At 35.1% G+C, this 25,434-nt stretch overlaps 1 protein-coding gene across 9 annotated transcripts in view; it reads left to right on the top strand.

Moving 5' to 3' along the window:
• TUSC3 (tumor suppressor candidate 3) overlaps positions 1-25,434 on the top strand; it is a 289,103-nt gene that overhangs the window by 131,466 nt on the left and 132,203 nt on the right. For all 9 annotated transcript variants that reach the window (XM_045455141.1, XM_045455177.1, XM_045455169.1 and 6 more), the window contains 3 exons: positions 12,487-12,604; positions 17,189-17,329; positions 22,294-22,434. In XM_045455141.1, coding sequence (XP_045311097.1) covers positions 12,487-12,604; positions 17,189-17,329; positions 22,294-22,434 — 400 coding nt within the window. The remainder of the gene's footprint in view (positions 1-12,486; positions 12,605-17,188; positions 17,330-22,293; positions 22,435-25,434) is intronic.

Here is a 25,434-nt window from a genome sequence, read left to right as displayed (position 1 = left end):
AGAACCAAAAAGAAAGACTAGAGGTAAAAGATTTCACTCATATAAGGACTCTGTGATACAAAATGGATGAACATAAGGGAAGGGAAGCAAAGAGAATATAAAAACAGGGTGCAGGACAAAACAGAAGAGACTCATAAATATGGAGAGGAACAGAGGGTTACTGGAGGGGTTGTGGGAGGGGTGATGGACTAAATGGGTAAGGGGCATCAAGGAGTCTACTCCTAGAATCATTGTTGCACTGTATAACTAACTTGAATGTAAATTAAAACATAAATTAAAAAAAATCACTAACAGAAATGAAGGCTGCCTTTGCTGGACTTACTAGTAGACTGGACGTGGCTGAGGAAAGAATCACTGGGCTAGAGGATATATCAGAATCTTTGAAAACTGAAAAGCAGAGAGAACAAAGCCTGAGAAAAAGAGACTATCCAAGGACTGTGGGACAACTGTAAAAATTTCAATACGTGTCTAAAGGGAATACCAAAAGGAGAAGAAACAGAGGAACAGAAGAAATATTTGCAACGGTAATGATTGAGATTTCTCCAGATTAATGTCAGATGCTAAAGTACAGATTGAGAAAGCCAGGGAAGACCAAGCAGGATAAATGCCAAATAAACTACACCTTGCCACATTGTCTTCAAAGAATCAAACACAAATTCCTGAAAGAAGCCAGAGCAGGGGGTAAAAAACCTTACCTATGGAGGAACAAAAACAAGAATTGCATCTGACTTTTCAGATACCATGCAAACAGTAAGAGAATGGAATGAACTACTCAAATGTTGAGAGAAAGGGGAAAAAAAAAAACCACCTAGAATTCTGTACCCTGCAAAATTATTTTTCACAAGTGAAGGGTAGTTTGTCAGACAAACAGAAATTGAGATTTGTTGCTGACCTTATAAGAAATTTGTTGACCTGCCTTATAAGAAATGTTTTAAAAGAAGTTCTTTAGAGAGAAAGAAAATCTATAGGTTAAAAACTTGGATCTATGTAAAAAGAAAGGAAGAACATCAAAGAAGGAATAAATGAAGGTCAGATAAAAACTTAGAAAAGGAAATAAAATATGTACAGTTGGGGGAAAAAAGATATAAAACTGTTTCTGTTTACAGACGATATGATTATCTTTGTAGAAAATCCGGAAGAATCAACAAAAAAAGACGTTTGGAACTAAAGAGGAATTATTTCAGGGTTGCATGATACAAGGCTAAGATACAGAAGCCAGTTACTTTCCTATATACCACAACAATACATGAAATTAAAAACAATGCCGTTTACATTAACACCCCCAAAATGAAAAAAGTACTAAGGGATAACTAACAAAATATGTAAAAGATCTATAGAAGAAAAATTACAAAAACAATGAATAAAATCAAAGAGATAATAGAGATATTTTATGTTCATGGATAAGAAGACTATTTTCAAGATGTCAGTTCTTCCCAATTTGATCTATACATTTAGTGCAATCCCAATAAAAAAAAAAAAAGAAAGAAAAAAAAAAAAAACCTCCAGCATGTCACTTTGTAGATCATGATAAACTGATTCTAAAGTTTATATGGAGAGGCAAATGTTCCAGGATAATCAACACCGTATTAAGGAGAAGAGTGAAATTGGAGAGCTGATACTACCCGATTTTAAGATTTATTCTAAAGCTACAGTAATCAGGAGAGTGTAATATTGATGAAAAAATAGATGAATACATCAGTGGAACAGAATAGAGAACCCAGAAATAGACCTCCATAAATAGCAGATTTTTGATGAAAGAGGCAAAAAGCAACACGGCGATGCAAAGACAATCACTCTGACAAATGGTGCTAGAACAGCTAGACATCCACATGCAAAAAAAAAAAAAAGAATCTAGATACAGACCTTATACCCATCACAAAAATTAACTCAAAATCTGTAGACCTAATTGTAAATGCAAAACTATAAAACTAGAAGATAACATGAGAAAACCTGTATGACCTTGGGCACGGTGACACCATTTTTAGGTAGAGTATCCAAAGATACAATTCATGAAAGAAATAATAAATGATAAACTAGACTTCATTAAAAAATGAAAAATTTCTGCTCTGTGAGAGGACAATTTCAAGAGAATTAGTAGACAAGCCACAGACTGGGAGAAAATGTTTGCAGAAGACTCCTAAAGGACTATTATCCAAAATATAAAAATACTCTTAAAAGAATAAAAACACAAGCCAACTAAAAAATGGGCCAAAGACCTTGAAAGACACCTCACCAAAGAAGATATACAGATGGCTGATCAGAATATGAAAAGATGCTTCACATGATATGTCATCAGGGAAATGAAAATTACGATGGTAATGAAATACCACTACACAACTCTTAGAATGAAACAAAACAAAACAAAACTGAGAACACTAAATACTGACAAGGACATGAAGTAATAGGAACTCTCAGACATTGCTGGTAGGAATACAAAATTGTACATAGATGCTTAGGAAGAAAGTTTCTTCACAAAACTAAACAGATTCTTGTCATATGATAGCAATCACTCGTTGTAGTATTTATCCAAAGAAGTTGAAAACAATATCCCCGCAAAAACCTGCACAAAGATGTTAATAGCAGCTTTACTCATAGCTGCCAAAAACTTGGAAACAACCGTGATGTTTTTCAGTGGGTAAATGGATAAATTGGTACATCCAAACAATGGAATGTCATTCATTCAGCTCTCAAGACATGAAATCAGCTCTCAAGACATGAAAAGACATGGAAGAACCTTAAATGCATGTCACTAAGTGAAAGAAGCCAATTTGAGAAGGCTGTATACTGTTTAATTCCAACTGTATGACATTCTGGAAAAGTCAGAAATCTGGACACAATAAAGATCATTGGTTGCCGGGAGTGAGTGGTGAGAGATGAATAGGGAGAGCACAGGACTTGTAGGGCAGTGACCATACTCTGTAGATATTATAATGATAGGTGTGTGTCATTATACTGTAGTGCAGACCCACAGAATGTACAATATTATTAAGAGTGAACCCCGAGGTAAATTGTGGAATTGGATGATATGTTCATTCATAGTAAAAAAATAACCAAAAAACAAAACATACCATGCTGGTTAATGATGTTGATAATGGGAGGGTCTGTGTATGTGTGAGGGCAAGGAGTGTATGGGAAATCTCTATTTCTCCCTCCAATTTTGTCATAAACCTAAAACCTAAAACTGCTGAGAAAACAAACAAACAAACAAACAAACAAAACCCCAAAGTCCTGGGGAAAAAAATCCCAGGTGATTTTTTATTCAAGTGCTCGGGTAACAATACTCTGAGAACTGAATTTGCATCTCTGTGTTTATATGTAGCCTGGCTGTAGTTGTAACCTGTCTCTTACTATCTGAATTCATACTCTTCTGGCTCTGATAATTACTGGGCGTAGAACAGAGGTAAGATGATTAAATTCTGTTCTTCAGATTCATCAAATGAAACAGATAAAACTAGTACCTGTATTACAAGGCTTTGTGGAGGCCAAATGATCTGGGTGTAGACGTGTAAAAGGGTTCTGGCACATGGTATAATGCCAGATATAATGCCTCGATAAATGTCACGTCACTGATGATGGTGATGCTTTTCATGAAGTAGAAAACACCTAATGTGCATCTCATGGAATACATTTTTTTTAATCTTAGGTCTGCCTTTTTGATTGATTCCAACAAAGTTCTCTCAAGGTTGTATGTATTAGGCAGACATGAAATCAAAGCATAGCATTTTTAAAGAATCCTGTAGGATTCGAGGTGTGAATTAATGCTTCCCTGATTTCAACTTGTTAGTTTTTATGACAGATGTATTCGTTTATTCAGTAGACAATTTGGATATTTTAATGATTCCTGGGCAAGTTATTATGAACAAGATTTACATAGTTTTGAACTTGATCACTTGTTTGTATTCATCATTTAACATTGTAAACATTTCCCTAATGGATGGACGTATCTTGAGACGTGCCTTAAGCCTTTCTGCTCATTTTTGCCCTTTCCAAACACTGTATTGCTTCATCCATTTTTTCATTCATCTGTTAATTCTTTATTGTTAGTTCTACAAATATTGATCAAATATATATTATAGTTTTCATATCTATACTGTGTGTGTATAAACTTAAGAGAACAATGGGTGAATCAGTTTATTACTGCATTGTGTGCCAGTCTTCTTCTGATATATACAATATTGAAGCATTTATATCTTGTTACCATTTTATTATTTATTTATGTAATATTTATTTTGAGAGGGAAAGTAAGCATGAGTCAGGGAGGGAAGAGAGAGAGAGAGAGAGAGAGAGAGAGACACACACACACACACACACGAAGAGAGAGAATCCCAGGAGCCCAGTGCAGGGCTTGATCCCACATACCATGAGATCCTGACTTGAGCCAAAATCAAGAGTCAATGGTCAACTGAGGCACCCAGGAGCCCCTGTTGTTACCAGTTTTAAAAGAGAGCAAAAAGTTTACTGAGTTGTAAACTGGTAACTATGCATATATATATACAATTTAATATCTCGTATATCCATATACATTTTTGCCTTGAGATATGTGTCTGAATCACATGTTTCATGTTAGAGTTATTTTCTAAGGAAAGGTAATCTACGTAGGACTGAGAAGGAAAAAAAAAATGCATAGGAAACATGGAACATGTTCACCAAGTAGTGAATTATGCAAAGTCAATTACAGTGTAGTAGTGAACTGTTGGTACCTCAACTCTTCAGAAGCTTTGGGTCTATTTAGTACATTTTAGTATATTTAGTAGAATCCTAGGCGTGTATAGCACAGCCAGAGAAAAATCACCCTGTTAAAATGTTTGTACAGGGCGCTGTTTACCAGTTTGTTTGTTTTTCTCTTCAGGCTATCGGAACCATACGTAATAGGCAGTTCTACTCAACCAGATCTCTCTTTATATATCATTATCTATAAAAATTGATTAATTAGGGGTTTTATGAAGAAATACTTTGGAATAACATTGCAATATATATTTATATACAGACATAAGTTGTCATAAATATATCACTCTAAAAGGCATACATTGAGATTTTGATAAGAATCTGTTACTTTCTAGAAAGTTTGGTTAATATTAAAAAGAGAAACCATGTTTCTTCAAAAAATCCCTTCAAGGACATTAAAGATAAAAATTACTTTCATCATGGGAAATATGTTAAACATCTACAGCTACAGATTAATAATCCCTTTTAGTTTTACATAACCTTTTAAAAGGGGTTATAATACTAAAAAGTTACGGTCTTTGGATTAAGTGGTGTTTTTTTCTTGTTCCTGTAATAAAAAATTGAGAAGACTTAATATAATGGAGTTAACAGAAGCATGCCCTGCGGCTATTGCCTAAACCTTCCTGGATGCTTTGATGCAACTTGAGTGCCCTCTTCAGGCTGCATTTGAGTATATTAGAACAATTTAGAATGTCCTTTGAATTGGTAAAATTGGGCCTCTTCCATTCCTGTGAACTACCAAAACAAAAAAAATATTTTTTTAGGTAACAGTTAAGTGCTTGTAGCTTTTGTGCTTGTCAACTTTGAATTTCAGATGGCAGTGAGGTCTGAAGTGTGCTGAGCACTGGTGAGGTCTTAATTTGGTTGTTAGTCTAAGCTGACATAGACATATGCAAGAATCCAGTGAATTTCTTTGCCATTATTAGTTTGGATTTCTCTGTTTACCTATTAAGCATTAAGGAGTTGGAATATGGGGCTGAGGGATAACGGAGTCAAGTTTATAGAAGTCAGTTTATGTTATTGGTGCACATTCCCTCTAAGGAGTCCTTTTCACTTTGATTAGATATCATTAATGTTGAAATATGTATTTCTCAGGCTCACTGAATTATTTTTAATGACAGACAGATCTGTTCACTGATGCTGTTGCTACTGAATTGCACCCAACAGAAAAAAAGCCCCATCTACCCTGTCAGTATTAAATTTTCTCAAAGTACTGCATTTGTGTTGAGAAAGTATAATTTGCTTGGCTTCTCTGCAATTCTGTATTACAGCTAGATATATCCTTAAGTAGAAGCAACCTGTCTAGAAAATTTTTTGATTACTTTGGTGCTCTAGGTTCCAAAGGAGAATGTGTAAGAAATACGTCATCATTTCATTTATGTACTATTTTAATGACCTCATATATTTTCCCAATTAGACCAGTATAGTAACATTCTAAGTGCCTTCCATTTATTTTCTTCCCCTCCAATATGCTGTACACACTGTTGCCAGATCCTGATTTTTAAATTAGTATTTTGCATAATCCACTTTTTTCAAAACACTCATAGTTGTTCACTGTTTATAGAATAAAATCAAGGTCCTATTTATCTTTCTACTGAAAGAAAGCTTCCAATCTCTGCTTAGTTTCGCACATGAAGCTTATATTCTGTTATTTGAAATGCATAATATACATTTCAGACTGGGTAGTCCTTGTTTATAGTGCATTTTCTACCTTAATGTTCTCTTCCTGTCCTTTTGATTATAATTTTAGTCCTTCCATTCTCTTTGAATTTTTCACATTCACACTTTATACAACTGCTCTAATCTACTGTGATCTCATTCTCCTCTACATATATATATGGCACTTACAATCTGCATTCTTTTCTTAATATATAGTTGATCTTTGAACAACACATGAGTTAGGGGACTGACCCCCACACAGTTGAATATCTGTGCATAACTTTTGACTCCCCTAAAACTTGACTAATAGCATACTGTTGACAGGAAGCTTCACCCATAACATAAAGAGTCGACTTACAAATATTTTATATGTAACATGTATTATATATGGTATTCTTACAATAAAGCTAGAGAAAAGAGGTTGTTATTGAGAAAATACATTTCCAATACTGTATTATATCCAAAAATTTGCATATAAGTGGATCTTTGCAGTTCAAATCCATGTCGTTCAAGGGTCAGCTGAATGTATTTACTTATGTGTTAGCGTGTTTCTGTTCATTTCTCTAAGAAGCTTCTTAAAGGTGGAGATTGTGAGTTATACTTCTTTATTATTGCAGCATATATTAAAATGCTGAATAAACATCGTTGATGATTTAGATCTAGATTCCATATTTGCATATGAAATTAACATGAATTATGTTAGATGATGTTAGATGTTAGATGATGACTTAGTCATTATATTAGATGATGTTCGATGATGATTTAGTCATTATAACCTTTCAAATTATGACTACCATTCCTTTGGGAAATACCATGTATTTGTGATGGTAACTTAGAATTTAAAGTATTTCTTCTTTTTCTTCCCAAGACCACCGATAGAGTGAAGTAAATTGGTCTTAAAAGAGACATTAACCTGTAATGTAAATCTCACAAAGTGGGCTTTTAGTCCCTTTAGAAGTCAGAAACTTAAATGTAGTGATATTTAGTTTTAGAGCATATATATATACATATATATATGTATATATATATGTATATATATATTTAGGAAAGTATGTTATTATCACCATCATCAAACCTTTGTTAAATGACTGTTCTGTACTAGGTCCTAGACATTGAACAATCAGTGCATAAATACAATATGCATAAACAGAACAGATATATGCATTAAATAGTGCTATGCATTAGCTGAGAATTTCCATTTCAGGCACTTGCCTTAACAAGCATTGTAGGTGTAGAGATTTGAAGTGACTTCTGAAGGAGAAGCAGTTTTTAAGCAAGCTTTGAAAGAAAGAAGGACAGTCTAAGCAAGAGATTTAAGCTCAAAGAATGAACATGGATGTCATAAAACGGAGAGTCTTTAAGTGTAGACAGTTCATATAGACGTAGGCCATAGATACAAGTTGTGGCCAGGAGGATCTTGTCTTCATTCTGCCCATTGTCTTCATTAGATAGGCAATGGGAAACTCCTTAGGATTTGAGAACATGGGATAGAATCTACAATTGCTACTTGGGAAATTTAATTGAAAAAGTGGATTGATACAGATACAGAGTTAAAAGGCAAAATTAACTCATCCTCCTTGACTCCTCAGTACTCTGTCACATAATCTTGCTTTATTTTCTTCAGAGTATATTTGATGATCTGAACTGTTGTGTATACTTGCATGAGGCCTCTCTTTCCCCTTGGATTGTGTTCTCCTTAAGATCAGAGCCCTTGCTCTTATATTAATTTTTGGTGGCACTAAAGTATATTTGTGTAATGAATTAATGAGTGAATGAATGTATGTACATTCTAGTAGGTCTGGGCTTAGGTTACAACATTATGAGGGAAAGAAATTCAACATTATCCCTGTCTCACATCATCATTCTATAAGATACTGTACACAGATGTTGAATAGTAAAATTTGATTGTTTTCTTCCTGCATTATTTTTCGGAATGAAGCATTTTCATTTCTTAGAATAGCATCGTCCCAAGAATGCAAGTTTTTGCTGAGATGCTGTTTTTCTGAGTTTCATTTTTCTGAAGTTAAAATGTTCTTCTGTGTAAAAATACACTTTTTTTTTTTAATTGCAGTGTTACCTGTTTGATTTTTTTTTTTAAGGTCGCATTGTCCTCTTGAGTTTTATTTGCATGCAAAGATGTTCAGACATACTTAATTGTTGCTGCCAATTCACTGTGTCAAGTGCTTCTTTAAAAATCAATGGTGAATACTTTCCAGTAATATTATATTCCATATGACAAAAATCAAATCAGATTTTAGGACTTATGCTGGTTTTTACTGTTTTTATTGTAGCAGTGAGGCACTACTTTAAGTAGATGAGGGAGGGCACAGGCTGTGTATTCCTCTCATAAACAGAGCGCATGTCCTCATTTATGCCACAGCTCCTTTTTGCCTTTTGGTTCTTTCCCTTGTTAGGCCTTTGTGCTTGCTCTTCCTGCCGCCTGAAGTCTTTATTCTCCAGCTTGTTTCGATAATGTGTTCTTCTCATCCTTGGGACCTGAGCTTCAGAGTCACTTTATCTGAGAAACCTTTTAGGACATGCCATCTCCGTAGAGCCTCCACTGTTTGCTGCAATGCCAGTTCCATGTGCTATGTTCTCAGTGTATATGGAAAGTTTAATTTGTCACTTGGTTGTTTATTATGTCTCCCCACTAAAGTATCAACTTCCTGACAGCAGAGACTTTGGAGTTTAGCTCATTCACTGTCATTAAGTCCTCAGTAAGTAGTTTTGCAGTGAATTATACTAAAGTAAATCTTATTTAACCACCAGAGCTTTAAAAGATTATGACCATTTTCATTGAACATATTTCTGCCTACTGAGCCCAGTGCAGCCTTAGGCCGATCCTTGCAGTCGTCTGTGTTTGTACTATGGTCCAGTAAAAAGATGTCCTGAAGGTCTTTATGCTGACCTCAGATTATAGAGCCCTGTTCATATTTAGCCCTTTTAAATACGTATTTTAGTAACAGCAATATTATGTGCTCCTTGTTAATAATAAAAGAAAGAAAAAGCCTAAAATGAACAACTACACACCCTAGTCTTTGCACTCATGTATTTGTATACTTGGCTATGGGCAATCACTATAATTTCTTTGGGTTTTCTTCCTCTCGTGGTTTTTTTTTTCCTTCATATATCTAAATGTTATAACAATATTTCATACAGCATACTTGTCTTGACATTTCTTGCTATGACAGGTAAGGATTTAACTCATTTCTCCCCTTCTTCTTTTATTATTGTAACAATAAATAGCATCCTTTTATTTCTTGTCCACTAACTAGAGATGACATCTCTTGGTTCCCTCATTTGTCATATGAAGATTAGCAAACACACCCTTTCTTGTTCCTTCTTTTCCTTCCCTTTTACCTACCAAATCTTGTTAATTGTACTTTCATGTTTTCAGAGTTGATACCATTTACATTCTATACTATTGAAAATAATTAACCTTTCTCATTTCCAACTAATCAAAATTATGATACATTTTAATTTGCATTTTATTTAGACCTTTTATATTCATTTTCTTATAGTTTTTCCTGGAGCAAATATGTCTTCCATACTATGGTCTTAGTATCTTCCAACTTGTACTGATTCTGATGACTGCTTAGAATCTTTTCATTTTAAAGTCCAATTAAATTTCAGTTCTAATTTGTACTTCATAGTTTCTTAGTTGGATCACAGCTTTCTTAGACATCTTCTACCCTTCCTACCTTAACCATAATTCTGGTTGCCCTTTTCCATTTCTTATAGTATTCCTATCATACTCTTAAGTTTTCTTATTTTTTCATTCATATTCCCTTTCTACCATTTACACCCTAAGTCAATTTCATGTTTCTTACATCTCTGAGAACATGTTTATTTCAAACTTAAAATTGGTTTGATATAGAATTATACATTGAAAATAACATGCTCTCAACACTGAAGGAATTGTTCCATTATCTGCCAATATCTAGTGCTGCTAAATACTAGTCCAAGCCCAGTCAATCTCATTGTTTGTCATTGTTGCATTTTTTTTTTTTTTTGGTCAGACATTCTTTTTATCTATAATGATCTAAAATACCACAGTATGTCTGCGTGTCTGTCTTTTCCCAATCCTCTTATGCAGAACCTAGGAAGTAATTTTAAGTGTGGAGACTTAGTCTCCTTTAATTGTATTGTGTCTACAGAAGTATTTCCTCCATGCTCGCTTCTTTTTCTAGGTCTCCTCTGAAAGTTGAAATTTGGGAGTTATATCTCTGGGTCCCTTCCTCTTTTCTTTTTCCAAATGTAGTCCACCTGTGAATTTTTTGTTTTTTGAATTTTATTTAACTCTATCTTCTTATGTTGGTATTTAATTTGAACAGTCATATGTTAAATTTTAAATGCTGTCCTTTATTTTCTTTGTTCCTTTTCTGTGATACCATTCTGTGTGTGTGTGTGTGTGTGTGTGTGTGTGTGTGTGTGTGTGTGTGTGTGTTTGTTGAATACTATTGGAAGAAGCAGTCTGTCAGGGGCCCTGAGGATCCCTGCATGTTTTTACCGGTTATGCCAAGAAGGCATAGGCTTGGCTGCTCTTTTCCTGGACATGTACAGTGAGAAGCCTTAAGGAAGGAAATAACGTCTTCCACTGAACAAAGCACATTTATTTCATTTGTTATAAAAACAGTAAGTGCCTCAAACTTGTTCCTCTCCTGTAACACAGTTAACTGTGTGCTGGCATTCATGAGGGACCCTTTGTGTCACTGGTAAGATTTGGGGGCAAGAGGAACTGATGCTAACAGACATGAAGTAATAAAGTCCTTTGTCTCTGACCCCGCCGTCTCATCTTTTCTGCCAGCATCCATGAAACGGTAACAGGGTAGCTTGTTAGCTTGTACATAAGACAGTTTCTTCTGGAATCTGTTTTGTTTTTTAAATCATGTCAGGTTTTCCTCAAATATAAGGTGATTTTTTTTTTTTTTTTTTCATTTCGCCGTAGAAAGACTGACATTGGGACTGGTTGGGAGTGGGGCAGAAGTTTGGGTCTTCTGTTCTCTATAAAGAAATTTAATTATCTCTATTTTGAGTTCCATTTCTTACTTCCAGACTCTGCTGCTTCTTAACCTAGCACTTTTCCTAACTCTTTCCTGCACTGCAGTCTCACTTTGTGACTGTACCCTTCTCCATCAAAACTTCGCCACTAGCTTTCTGTTTTCCAGGTACTTCATGAAATCTCTTATCTGCTGCTGACTGTCCTCCAAGTCTTTTATGTTATGTTGAGATTGTGCATTTTTATCTCTTCCATTTTGGGGAGAAGAAGAAGATAAACTCCTTTCTTAATTATATGGAGGGAACACACTTTTTTAAAAAAAATGCTTTAATGATCCCATGTTGCTTTTTGTTTCTAGACTGTGGCTACGTCCTTCTAGTAATAATCCAACTGTACACTTAGATATAAAGCTTTGATATGCGGAAAATCAGCAAAATGTCCAACAGAAATTCAAAATAGGAATGACTATATATTCATAGAGGAGGGCTTATTTGTGGCATTTGGTTCGGCCACCAGACAAGTTTTTGCTGACTTACAGTAATTTTGAGTGTAATTGCATTTTTAGATAAATGGAATATATAAAGATGCAGTATAACTGCATTTACAATTTAAAACATGCCTATGTTTTTGTCTCTGTTAAACTGAATTGCTAATATTCTTAAAATCTGCTTTATGTTTTTTACTAAAAGTCATTCGAAGATTTAAATTATATATATATATATATAGGGGATGCCATAAACTCTAGAATAAGAGTTGTCGCTTATTTAAAGGGCCATGCCAGGCTTTCAGTCCACACAGTTTCCATTACAACTACTCAACTGTGTCCTTACACAGCACAGTAGCCGTCATAGCAATATGTAAATGAGTCATTGTGGCTGTGGTGCAGAAAACCTTTATGGACAACACAGTATGAATCTTACATAGTTTTCAAATATCCTGGACTATTCTATTTTTTTTTTACAACCATGTAAAAATATAAAAATAATGCTTGCAGTATGTGTAGAAATTAGCCAACCCATGTGTTAGAATTACCTGTTTTACTAACAGCTTTGTTAGTGCTTGAGTGCTGACGTGTTTTTACTCTGCCCCATTATCTTTATCAGGCAAGCTAATGAAGAATATCAAATACTGGCTAACTCCTGGCGCTATTCGTCTGCTTTCTGTAACAAACTCTTCTTCAGTATGGTGGACTATGATGAGGGGACAGATGTTTTTCAACAGGTAAAAGAGTTGTTTCTTATTTTGCTACTATATATGATAGAGTTGGTTATGGTCGGTACATTTTTGTTTGCCAAGTAAAAATACAATTCGTTGAATAAGTCAATAAATACAATGAGTAGTTGTAATAAATCGTGTGATAGGATTAAAGTAATTTTAGCCAGTAGTATCTTTGTCAGTGCACAGTTTTTTCTATTAGTGTGTGTGGTAAACACATGCTAACTTTTTCATTATGGAAGAAATATGTCTTTTCATGTATATAGTGGTAGTTTACATCCATTACCCTTATTTTGGTATTTAACTGTATTGGGTTTAGGTGATATTTTGCACCAATTTTTGAAATTTTGTATAAATTCAATGTAATTTTTACTTAACCCTCGCTGCTTCTAGTGTGAAAGATACCGAGAACTTTACATGTAAAGTATTAAATATGTATTTTAAAGTGTTTTCTGTGGTGGACTGAATTGTGTCCCTCCCATAACCCCAAAGTGACTGTATTTGGAGATAGGGCCTTTAAGGAGATAATTAAGGTTAAATGAGATGATAGAATGGGACACTAATTCAATAGGACTGGTGTCCTTATAAGAAAAGACATTAGGAGAATACGTGCACAGAGGAAAGGCCACATAAGGACACTCCAAGAAGATGACTGTCTGCAAAAAAGCAAGAGAGGTCTTTTTAGGAAACAGTTCTACTGCTGTCTTAATCTTGGTCTTCTAGCCTCCAGAGCTGTAAGAAAACAGATTTCTGTTTTTTAAGCCGCTCAGTCCATGGTATTCCGTTACGGCAACCCAGGCAGAAGAATACATTCTCATTTACATAGTCTTCTCTGTAGAGCAAGGTAATGAATTGTGGCGTAAGGATGCTAGTGGTCATGACTTTTGTCATGGTTGTGTCATCATCTTTCCTAAACTCATCTTCCAAGCACTCTTTGAAATGCTTAATATGTATTCTTTCATTTAGGTTCACAATGATCCAATGAGAAAAATATTGTGATCTCCATTTCACAAATAAGGAAGTTAAGGTATGGGGAGGTTGCTTAGCTAAGTTTACAAATTTAGTATTATTTAGGGCTAGAATTTGAGCTCAGCAGTCTGGCTCCCAGGGCTCTAGTTCTTAATTATGCTGTTATCCTGCGCTTATTAATATATTTATATTTATACCGCATGATCAGTGCCTTTCAAATGTAAAACTTATGTTAGTACCTGGCATTGACTAGTTTGGTCTATTTTATTTTTCTCATATGTGACATTCTTTGGCTTAATACTTTACCAGGTCATAGAAAAGCACTTAGTTTTGTAAAGAATCTAGATAACTAATTATAAATGGGCCATTAGTAAGTAGTTTTGCTTGTTTGCTTCCAGATTGATTATTCATTCCTCTTTGTCAGTTTCCAGTTGAATGAGAGAAATTCTCTCTTTACCTTCAAAAGCCTTTATTCTTGGTCATTCCTGTTAGGTTTCCTTACTTATTTTTCCCCTATAAATTTATTTTGCTTTTGGGATGTTTCTTTTTGTTCACCTGTTCAGCAAATATTATTGACTGTCTACAGAGCAATGGATGCGAGAGAAACACACACATAGCTCTTACCCATAAAGAGATTATGGATCAGAGAGCTGATAGTAATAATATAATAATAAAAACATAGTGGCACCTGGGTGACTCAGCTGGTTAAGCATCTAACTCTTGATTTCAGCTCAGGTCATGATCTCACTGTTTGTGAGTTCGAGTCCCATGTCGGGCTCCGCTCTGACAGTATGGAGCTTGCTTGGGATTCTCTCTCCCTCTGCCCCTCCTCTGCTCGCTCGCTCTCTCTCTCTCTCTCTCTCTCTCAAAATAAATAAATAAACGTTAAAAAATGCATATGTACAGATCTTCTTCAACTTATGATGGTTTATGATGTCCCAATAAACCCATTATAAGTTGAAAATATTACAAGTAAAAAATGCATTTAATACACTTAACTACTGAACCTTATAGTTTAGCCTTACCTTAAATGTGATCAGAGCACTTACATTAGTCTACAGTTGGACAAAATCAGTTAATACAGTCTGTTTCCTATTAAAGTGTTGAATATCTTTGTAATTTATTGAATATGGTAGTGAAAGTGAAAATCAGAATGGTTATATGGATACAGAATGGTTGTCACTGTATCAGTTGTTTACCCTCATGACTGCATGGCTGACTGAGGGCTGTGACTCACTGCCCTTGTCCAGCATCAGGAGCTAGTATTGTATTGCATATTACTAGCCCACAAAAAGATCCAAGTTCAAAATTCGAAGTACAGTTTCTAATGAGTGTGTATTACTTTGGTACCATTGTAAGGTCCAAAAATTATAAAGTTGAACCATCGTTAGTCAGGGACCGTCTGTAATTTCAAATAACATTAATGTTATTTACAGGTCTCCGTAGAATCTCAGGAGAATTTACCTTAGAGATAATCAGTTGAAGTGCTGTTCATTATTAGGAAATAGTTGTCCAGGTCTGATCTGATGGCTAGAGCAGAGGCTTCAAGCCCAAACATCTACTCTGGCCAAGTTTGTAAATTAAATGAAGAAATCAGATTGGATTAGCTTAATTTCATTGTGGTATGTTTATTTACATATATTCTTGATATATTGAACACATTCGTTCTTGAATTGCTTAATTACTTATGTTTTCTCCTATTAAAACAAAGTCTTGGTCTTTTTTTTTTTTTTTAATCTTTGATGGAAATACTATTTCATTTTTCTCCTAACTACTGTAAGAAATAAAGCCAGTAAAACACAGTGGAACTAACCATTGGTCTCATTGTTGAGGAAACAATATGGTGTGGATGAGGACTACAGCCAAGTGGAGAGGATAAACTTGACCTCAGTGAGAGAGATAGAGCTCATTTGAGCTCTGTTGAGCAAATGCAGGCCACATGTAGCTGGAGCTGTTTTTCCAAGAAGGAATCCAAATAGGAATTTTTATAAAGTTTGGCATAGATAGGAAAATTGACATAAAGATTGTGTTTAATTGAAAAATTTCCTCAGGTTAATTTTTTTTCAGCTGAATTCTGACTATAGAACTGCTTTGTCTTTTCTAAACCTAGCCCCTTGCTTAGCAGTAAGAGTTATTTTAAAACGCATAAAAGTTGTGACAGTTAACGATTTTTATGGGAAACTTTAATCTAAAAAATACGGAAGTGCACATTTTGCTTTACTGAGAACTACTAAAAGATTTTCAGTGCCATGTTTCTTTTCTTACTGTTGAACCACATTTTGTTGAAGTGCTCTTTCTAAAGTGACATTTTAAAACACTGTGCTGTCTGAAGATAATATTATCATGAGTGCTAAAACTTGGCAATTCCTGGCCTACTGGGGACTTGTTGGGAAAGTAACGTCAGCTCTATGTGATTTCTGTGTAATGCTTGTGGGTACGAGACTGATGACAGACCAGCCAGTTAACGATGACGATGTGTTACAAGCCCCTGTGGACCAGCAATAAGATTTGTGTTGTACTCTGCTTTGTAGCCTTGGGAAATTTGTACATTTTAATGAAGGTGAAAGCTTTGAATTATATGCTCTTTTTAAACTCTAAAGTGTTTAGATATTCAACTTTATTAGGAATTTTCTGATTGTTCCAAGTACAGAGACTTTTTACTTGGAATCTGTTATTTACATGTTGGCTGTCGCTCTCTCTTGTGCACCCATCACAGAAACGCACATAAACACGTCTGGAGTGGGAAAAATCACAGAGAAGAAAGCAACTGGTGACTGTTTTGTGCTTCTTAACCAGTGTTACTAATATCCATAACATGCAGGCCCACCGCTGGTACTGCTGATTCGTTACTTTGATGTCAGCTGCCATGACAGTTTTTGCTTTTTCATTCTCAGTATGGGGAAATGCTGAGCTATATGGCCAAAGAAGGCCAAAAGCCTCTTGGCCTTCTATTTGAGACATTTTTCATAATTCCTGAGCAGTGAGAATTTAATTTACATAATTGTTATAGCTTGTTACTCAATGCCAGTTAACCTGCATTTGTTTTAGATACCATATTCTTAATAAGCACCATTTATATTAAGGTCGTGTTCTGTTCAGTACAGTTTTCGAACGGAATTACCTGTAGAAAACAATTGGGAGATATAACCATTTTAAGACAGTTGAATTAACAGAGAAGTTGAATAGAAGAAGACTCATTGTGGATTTCTCCTGTCGTCTGGTAAATTTAAGCTGTTTGGAACAAAAATCTTAGTTTTTTATACCATCATTTTTAAAAAGTCTTTAAATTTTTAATAATTTAATAATTTGACATTAATTCTATTATGCATTTATATTTTTCATCAAATGCCAGTATTTTTCTTTAATAAACTGGGTAAGTGAAATAGTACGATAAGTGTGCAGGTTCAGAGAACCTAGCCGAATTCACAAGTTCTTTTTCAGTCAGTAGCACATTACAGTGAGTAAACACAGTAATTAAACTCTGGAAAGCCACTTGGATCTTCAGAATAAATGCTCTTTCCAAAACTCATGCAGAAAAAATAACCCATAAAATGTTCGATTAATGATATGTAAAGATTGTTGGGATATTATATTTAGTATTTCTTATCTGATGTTTTTCAGCTCAACATGAACTCTGCTCCCACGTTCATGCATTTTCCTCCAAAAGGGAGACCCAAGAGAGCTGATACTTTTGACCTTCAAAGAATTGGATTTGCAGCTGAACAACTAGCAAAGTGGATTGCTGACAGAACGGATGTTCATGTATGTTTTTATTCCCTGCAGTTTTAATAAGAGGCTAATTAGTTTGCTTTGTTAGAGCACTGTAATAAGGCCACAGGATTTTTAAAATTACGCTGTACAACATTTTTTCTTGCTTAGAGAAAACTGTCTGATAGGTGTAACCTGAACTTTGACTGAATTAGGTGAATTTAAATGGCCGTTTAGAATAATGGTATACGGATACTTTAAGAAACATTAAAAAGTACATGAGTTAGTCACAAAGTAATTTCAGAGGCTAAAATATATATGGAATATTGTTCAAAGGTATTAAGAAATTCTAATTAAAAAGATGTGTAATTTTTATTTAGCTTTTGGGCAAATAAAAATGATACAATACTCACTTTTCATGAGCCACGTGAAAAAATACTCATATATGCTGTTCTTGGGACTGGAATAACTATTTTAAGAGTGTGTGTAATGTCTTCCTTTTAAGTAATGTAACTTTAACAATTCCACGTCTTAACCTAAGGACATAATTAGGGATGATTCAAATACTTAGCCATAGAGACTTTATTTTATTTTATTTTATTTTATTTATTTATTTATTTATTTATTTGTGTATTTTTTAGAAATATATATATTTTTTAATATATGAAATTTATTGTCAAATTGGTTTCCATACAACACCCAGTGCTCATCCCAAAAGGTGCCCTCCTCAATACCCATCACCCACCCTCCCCACCCTCCCACCCCCCATCAACCCTCAGTTCTCAGTTTTTAACAGTCTCTTATGCTTTGGCTCTCTCCCACTCTAACCTCTTTTTTTTTTTTTTTTTTTTTCCTTCCCCTCCCCCATGGGTTTCTGTTAAGTTTCTCAGGATCCACATAAGAGTGAAACCATATGGTATCTGTCTTTCTCTGTATGGCTTATTTCACTTAGCATCACACTCTCCAGTTCCATCCACGTTACTACAAAGGGCCATATTTCATTCTTTCTCATTGCCACGTAGTATTTCATTGTGTATATAAACCACAATTTCTTTATCCATTCATCAGTTGATGGACATTTAGGCTCTTTCCATAATTTGGCTATTGTTGAGAGTGCTGCTATAAACATTGGGGTACAAGTGCCCCTATGCATCAGTATTTTAAAAATAACATTCATTGTAGTAGGAAAAAACTGGAAATAAGTTACATACTTAAAGATAGAGTAGTTGAATGTACTGTAGCATGGACAGCAATGATCTGCAAGTACATATGACATCAAAAGAAGCTCAAAGTGGGGGCGCCTGGGTGGCGCAGTCGGTTGAGCGTCCGACTTCGGCCAGGTCGCGATCTCGCGGTCCGTGAGTTCGAGCCCCGCGTCAGGCTCTGGGCTGATGGCTCGGAGCCTGGAGCCTGTTTCCGATTCTGTGTCTCCATCTCTCTCTGCCCCTCCCCCGTTCATGCTCTGTCTCTCTCTGTCCCAAAAATAAATAAATGTTGAAAAAAAAAAATTAAAAAAAAAGAAAAAAAAAGAAGCTCAAAGTGTAGGTTAGAAAAACAGTATTTATAGTATGATCTATAATTTTGTTTTAAACCATAAATAGGAGTGTGGATATGTAGACTGTTTATTCAGGGAGTAAACAAACCAAAATCTTGATGGTAGTTAATGTCTATGTGGAGGGCTCAAGGCTGCTTTATTCCCAGTTCTCACCAGAATTTGCTAGAGTGAACAATTACAACCAGTACCTTTCTTCTAAAATATGTAACTTTATCATAAGGTGTAAACACATTTATTCTTAGTCAAGATGGGTGTCTCTCATCACTGTTAAATTATTTACATCATGGGTTTTAATGATATTTTGGCAACTAAACCCATTTTCTTAACTCTTGACATATTTTTTTAAATGTTTTGGCAAAAATTCAGTTCTGCAACAGTATCATGTAGTTCGTACAAGATACTGAGGGTAATATTGCAAAAGTACTATTAATTCTTTATAAGAGTTGCTGAATTTTAATCAGAAGTGATCCTAACTTGTTGATCATACCTATATGTTAAGTTACTTGATAAATATACTTTTGTTAAAAAATCTATTTGAGGGGCACCTGGGTGACTTGGTTAAACGTCCGACTCTTGGTTTTGTCTCAGGCTCCTGGTCGTGGGACTGAGTGCCACTTCAGGCTCCGTGCTAAGTGTGGAGCCTGCTTAAGATTCTCTTTCCCTCTCTCTATGCTCCTCCCCTGCTTGCGTACATTCGCTCTCTTCTCTCTCTCTCTCTCTCTCAAAAAAATATATATATATAGATACACACAATTTTTTGCTGAAGGTGAACTGCATTTCCTGAGAAATAGGTAAGAACAGTACAGATAACACCTTCAAAGATTTACATTGATGTAATATTTTTATTTGAGCTGCTATCCATATTCTGGTCAGTTGACCTAATAATAGCCTACGGTAACATTTTCATGCCTTCAATACAAAAATCCAGTCTAGAGTTAGGTATTGCATTTAGTTGTCAGGATTTTTTAGCCTCTTTTAATCCAGAATATTTCCAATGCCTATCTTTGTCTTTTAAATACATTGACATTTTGAATCCTTTTCCATTTTTTAAATAGAATGATCCTCATTTGATATGCCTGATATTTATTTTTTCTGATATTTGTTTATGATTGGATTCTATTTATGCATTCTCAAACACAATACTACATAGGTCATTTTTTGTTCTAATGACATCTTTATGCACATGATAACTGTCTGACCCTCAATGTTTAATTCTGGTCAAGGTGTTTTCCATTTCTCCCCTGTATAATTACTGTTTTCCCCCTTCTCCTTTGTTGTTAGTAAGTTGCCTGTGTGGAGACACCTTAGATTAAAGAAATATCCTGCTCCTCATCAAAATTTTCTGCTGGATCTAGCATCCACTGGTCATATTACTGATTCAGATTTTACTGTGATGGTTGCAAAGTGATGATCCAATTCTGCCTGTCCCTCCATATTTCTACTTGGCCTTCAGCATTCTACTGTGAGCAAGAGACCTCCCCTCCTATCAATCAGTCAGTCATTGGTAGGGGCTCATAAGTTGAATTTTTCTACAGTGGTTTATAAGTTATTACTATGCTTAAATGTTTTGGTGCTAAAATTGTTCTAGATTTGACCATTGGGATCTTCTTATTCTGGCTCTTATGTCTGTATGACATCTTTCCATCATTTTCTTTTAAGCATTTTCTTACTTTCCTGACGTAACCGTATATTTCAGGCTTATCTGCCTAATCTGCCCTATATGGCACTCAATTAGCCATCTCTCCTCAGAGTGTTCATTTTTTTTAGTGAGAAATGTTATTAGAAGCAAGATCTTTATGTAATTTGAAATCATGATTTCATAGAAATGCATTCTACTTTTTAAAAATAGTTTTTATGCTTGTGGTGCCTTGGTGGCTCAGTTGGTTGGCGTCCAACTTCGGCTCAGGTCATGCTCTCACGGTTTGTGAGTTTGGGCCCCGCATTGGACTCTGTGTTGACAGCTCGGAGCCTGGAGCCTGCCTCAGATTCTGTGGTCTCCTTCTCTCTCTAACCCTCCCCAACTCTCCTTCTCCCTCCCTCCCTCCCTCTCTTTCTCTTTCTCTGTCTCTCTCTCTCTCAAAACTAAATAATAAACATTAATTTTTTTTAAACAGCTTTTATGCTTTAGTGGGCACCATCAAGAAAATGAAAAGACAGGCCACAGAAGGGAAGAAAATATTTGCAAATCATTTTTTGATAAAGGACTTATATAGTATGTATATAGGAATCTTATAACCCAGTAATAAAAAGTCAACCCAATTACAAATGAACAAAGAATCTGAATAGACATTTCTGTGAGGAAAATATGCAAATGGTTAATAAGTACATGAAAAGATGCTCAGCATCTTTAGTCATGAGAAACCTGCAAATCAAACCTACAGTGAGACAGTGTCTCATACCCACTAGGTTGGCTGGGATCAGTAGTGAGAAAATATATTGGTAAGGAAGTGGAGAAATCCGAATTCTCATTTACCCCTAGTGGGAATGTAAAATGGTGCAGCCACTCTGGAAAACAGTCTGTCAGCTCTTCAAATCAAGAAACATAGCGTTACCATATCACCCAGCAATTGTACTCTTAAGTATGTACCTGAGATAAACGAGAATATGTGCCCACACAAGGTCTTGTCCAAGAATGTTTATGGCAGCATTATTCACAAGAGCCATAAAGCAGAAACAACCCAAATGCCTATCAACTGATAATGGATACCAAGTTTTGTTGTATCTATACAATGGAGTGTTCAGCCCTAAAAAAGAATAAAGTACTAAAACATGTTACAAGAAGAACCTTGAAAACATCATGCTAAGTGGAAGAAGCCAGTTGCAGAAGAACACATTTTATATGAAAAATCCAGTATAAGGGAAATCTGTACATGCAGAAAGTAGATTCTTTTGTTGCTTAGGTTTAGAGGGTAAGGGGAATAAGACGGTTTTGCTAAAGGGTGTCCATTTGACCTAATCAGAATATTCTTATACTGACTTTGGTGATGGTTATGTAATCCCTTGAATATACTAAAAACCATTGAATTGTACACTGGGTGAATTGTATGGTATGTGTATTATATCTTGGTAAAGATGTTAAAAAAAAAAACCCTTAAAATGTTGAAGATGTTAAAATGCCCCAATTTGGAATAATACATGTATTACACCCGTCTCATCCCTACCCTGTACTAGATGATCCCATCTTCCATAGGTGAAACACAGCAATTCTGGGTTGAATATAAGTCATGTTTGCATGTGTGAACTATATGCATCTAAAGCAAGTGTTTTTACATAGCCGCGATGTTGGAAACCGTTTTTGATTTGTAAAGAGTAAAGGGAGTATTAGTTCCACGTGTGAAGAGTAGAGTTTCATCTTCCTAAAGTTTGGTGTTGAAAATTGGAAGGACTAGAATATGGTCAAGATAAAAACACTTTTACTGAAGTACTTTTTTCAGCTCATAAAACTTTTGTCGCGTGTTTGCAGATTCGAGTCTTTCGACCACCCAACTACTCCGGCACCATTGCTTTGGCCCTGTTAGTGTCACTTGTTGGCGGTTTGCTCTATTTAAGAAGAAACAACTTGGAATTCATCTATAACAAGACTGGTTGGGCCATGGTGTCTCTGGTATGTTGTTACACTATGCTTTTTCCCTTTATTTCTTTGTATAATATTGTAAGTTGTATGGTTGTTGGTATTCAACAAAGGTGTTAAAGTAATTCAGTAAGGAAGAAACCATCTTTTCTTACTGGAAAATTATGCTGGAACAGTGAAATATCCTCATGTGAATAATGAACCACAAGTTTTAGCTCACACCACATATAAATTTACTCAAAATGGATTATTGTTCACCATATGTAAAAGCTAAAATGATAGATCTTCCAGAAGAACACAAACTCTTTATGACACAAAAAGCACGGACCATGAAGAAAAAATAGTAAATAGCACTTAATGATGATGTAAAAGTTTGCTCTTCAAAAGATACTGGTAACAGAATGAAAAGACAGTCCATAGAATCAGAGAACACATTTGGAAAATATATGTGTGTGGGACATGTATCTGGAATATGTAAAGAATTATTGCTACCCAGAAGACAGAATCATGGTTTTAAAAAGTAAGACAATCTATTTATAGGTAAGATGGCATATATACATGCTAACCTTTCTCTCCCACTGAAGAACTATAAACCTGGAGAGAATGCAAAGCTCATCAGGTATTTGGTGTTTCTAAAAAGTAAATGTTAGCAAGTAGATCAGGTAAGAATGCCAGTGTTCAAGATGACAATTAGTAAATAAAAAATTATCAATCTTCCTTTTGTTTTTTTTTTTTTTTTCCTTGAGTTGAATTGGGGCAGTTTGGAACAGACATATATGTAGGAGGTAATTCTAGTAGATTCTTGTTTTTTGTTGTTGTTTATTTTATTATTTTTCTATTGCTCCCCAATTGTCAGGCAATCCTGTGGCAGGACAGTAGGGGCAATGAAAGCAGTTGGCAGTGGGAAACTATAGCAGCCAAACTCTTAATGAGAGGAAACTTTCTCAGTCTATCAAAATTTACAGAACTGTACACCAAAGAATAAAAAGTCAGGTTTATTGTTTAATAATTCAGAAAATAAATAGGCAAAAGATTTGAAGTGATGCTTGACTAAAGAGACGAGAAAAAGGGCAGAGAAGCACATCAGTTCAACATGCCGATTAAATGGTAGTGAACCTGTATCTTCTGGCTCGGATGTTCTTGTGGTCCAATAAAAGTTTGAATTTTGTATACTGATATATATCCCGTAAGCCACCTAAAGCAAAGTGATAGGACCCTGTTAAAGAAAATATTGAACTTTGAAGCCTCTAAGTTAGGGTTATTTATTTATTGATTAATTAATTGTTTGGTTGATGTACTTGTAGGCAAAATTCCCATGTTCTGCACTGTGGGGATAAATAAATTGAGAAAGAGGTTATAGTGTTCCATTGCTGACTGCTGACTAGCCATCCTAATCTCTCCTCAGTTTGAGACATTATGAAGAGATTAAAAGCTTGAAGGTTATGAAAGGCCCTTGTGGGGTCCTCTGTGGAGACCAAGATGTCAATGTTGTAAAATAAGGGTGTGCAATTGGAAAAAAAGGGGAAGGTGGCTTGGTTAAACATGTAGCACAAATATACCCTTTCAGAAAATTGCTGTATTGAGACCCCACGCTGCTGAGTAAAACACTGTATAAATCTAGAAACAAAGTAGACTTTTTGTTTGTTTCTTTGCCACCTACAAGGACAGTACTTCCCTTCCCCACCCCCAGCTTTACTGAGGTATAATTGACATATAACATTGTGTGAAAGCTGAGGGTATACGACTCGATTTGATACCTGTATATATTGCAAAATGATTACCATAATAAGGTTAATACTTCTATCACCTCGGATAATTTACCTTTTTGTGTGTGTGTGGTGAGGACATTTAAGATTTTACTCTCTTAGAAATTAACTATAGTCACAGTGCTATAAATGATAATCCTGGAACTTACACATTTTATAACTGGAAATTTGTACCCTTTGACGAACGTCTCCCTGTTTTCCCCACCCTACAGTCCTTGGAAATCACCATTTACTCTCCCTTTCTTAAGATTCCACATACAAGGGAGATCATACAGTATTAGCCTTTCTTTGTCTGTGTTATTTCACTTGGCATTGCGTTCTCCAAGGCCATCTCTGTGTTGCAAATGGCATGATTTTTTTTTTAATGGCTGAAATGTGGGGTGTGTGTGTGTGCGTGCATGTGTATACACACACATACACATTTGTATATATAATGTGATTAATCATTAATCTAACAATGAACACTTAAGTTGTTTCTGTGTCTTGACTGTTGTGTATAATGATGCAGTGAAAATGGGGATGCAGATCTCTCTTCAAGATAAAAATGCGGTTGCCTTCAGAAATACACCAAGAAGTGAGGTTGCTAGATCACATGGTAGTTGTATTTTTAAGTTTTTTAAGTTTAACCTCCATACTGTTTTCCATAGTGGCTGTATTTTTTACATTCCCACCAACAGTATATAAGAATTCCTTTTTCTTCATCCCTGCCAACACTTGTTACCTCTTATCTTTTTGATAATTAATAGGTATTAGATGTTACTTCATTGTGGTTGTGATTTTCCTTTCTAGGATGATTAGTGACTTTTGAGCCTCTTTTTACGTACCTGTTGGCCATTTTTAGGTCTTCTTTGGAAAATACCTATGCAGGTTTTGTGCCTGCTTTTTAACTGGATTTTTGTTTTAGTTGTGTGAGTTTCTTATGCGTTTTGAACTTAACTCCTTATCCAATATATAATTTGCAAATATTTTCTCCTATTCTGTAAGTTGCCTTTTCATTTTGTTGATTGCTACCATTGCTTTGCGAAAGCTTTTTAGTGTAATGTATTCCCATTTGTTTATTTTTGCTATTGGTGTCATATTCAAAATATCATCAAGACCAATGTTAAGGAGGTTTTTTCATATATTTTTTTCTAGGAGTTTTATAGTTTTGTGTCTTAGGTTTATGTCTTTAACCCATTTGAGTTAAGTTTTGTGAGTGGCATAAGACAGGAATCCATTTTCATTCGCTTAAGTGTGAATATCCACTTTTCCCAGGACTTTTTGTTGA

This window comes from Leopardus geoffroyi, chromosome B1 (assembly GCF_018350155.1).
Source record: "Leopardus geoffroyi isolate Oge1 chromosome B1, O.geoffroyi_Oge1_pat1.0, whole genome shotgun sequence".
In the NCBI taxonomy this organism is placed as follows: Eukaryota; Metazoa; Chordata; class Mammalia; order Carnivora; family Felidae; genus Leopardus; species Leopardus geoffroyi.
The sequence above is the reverse complement of the archived record's forward strand: the minus strand, read 5'-3'. Positions and strand labels throughout refer to the sequence as shown.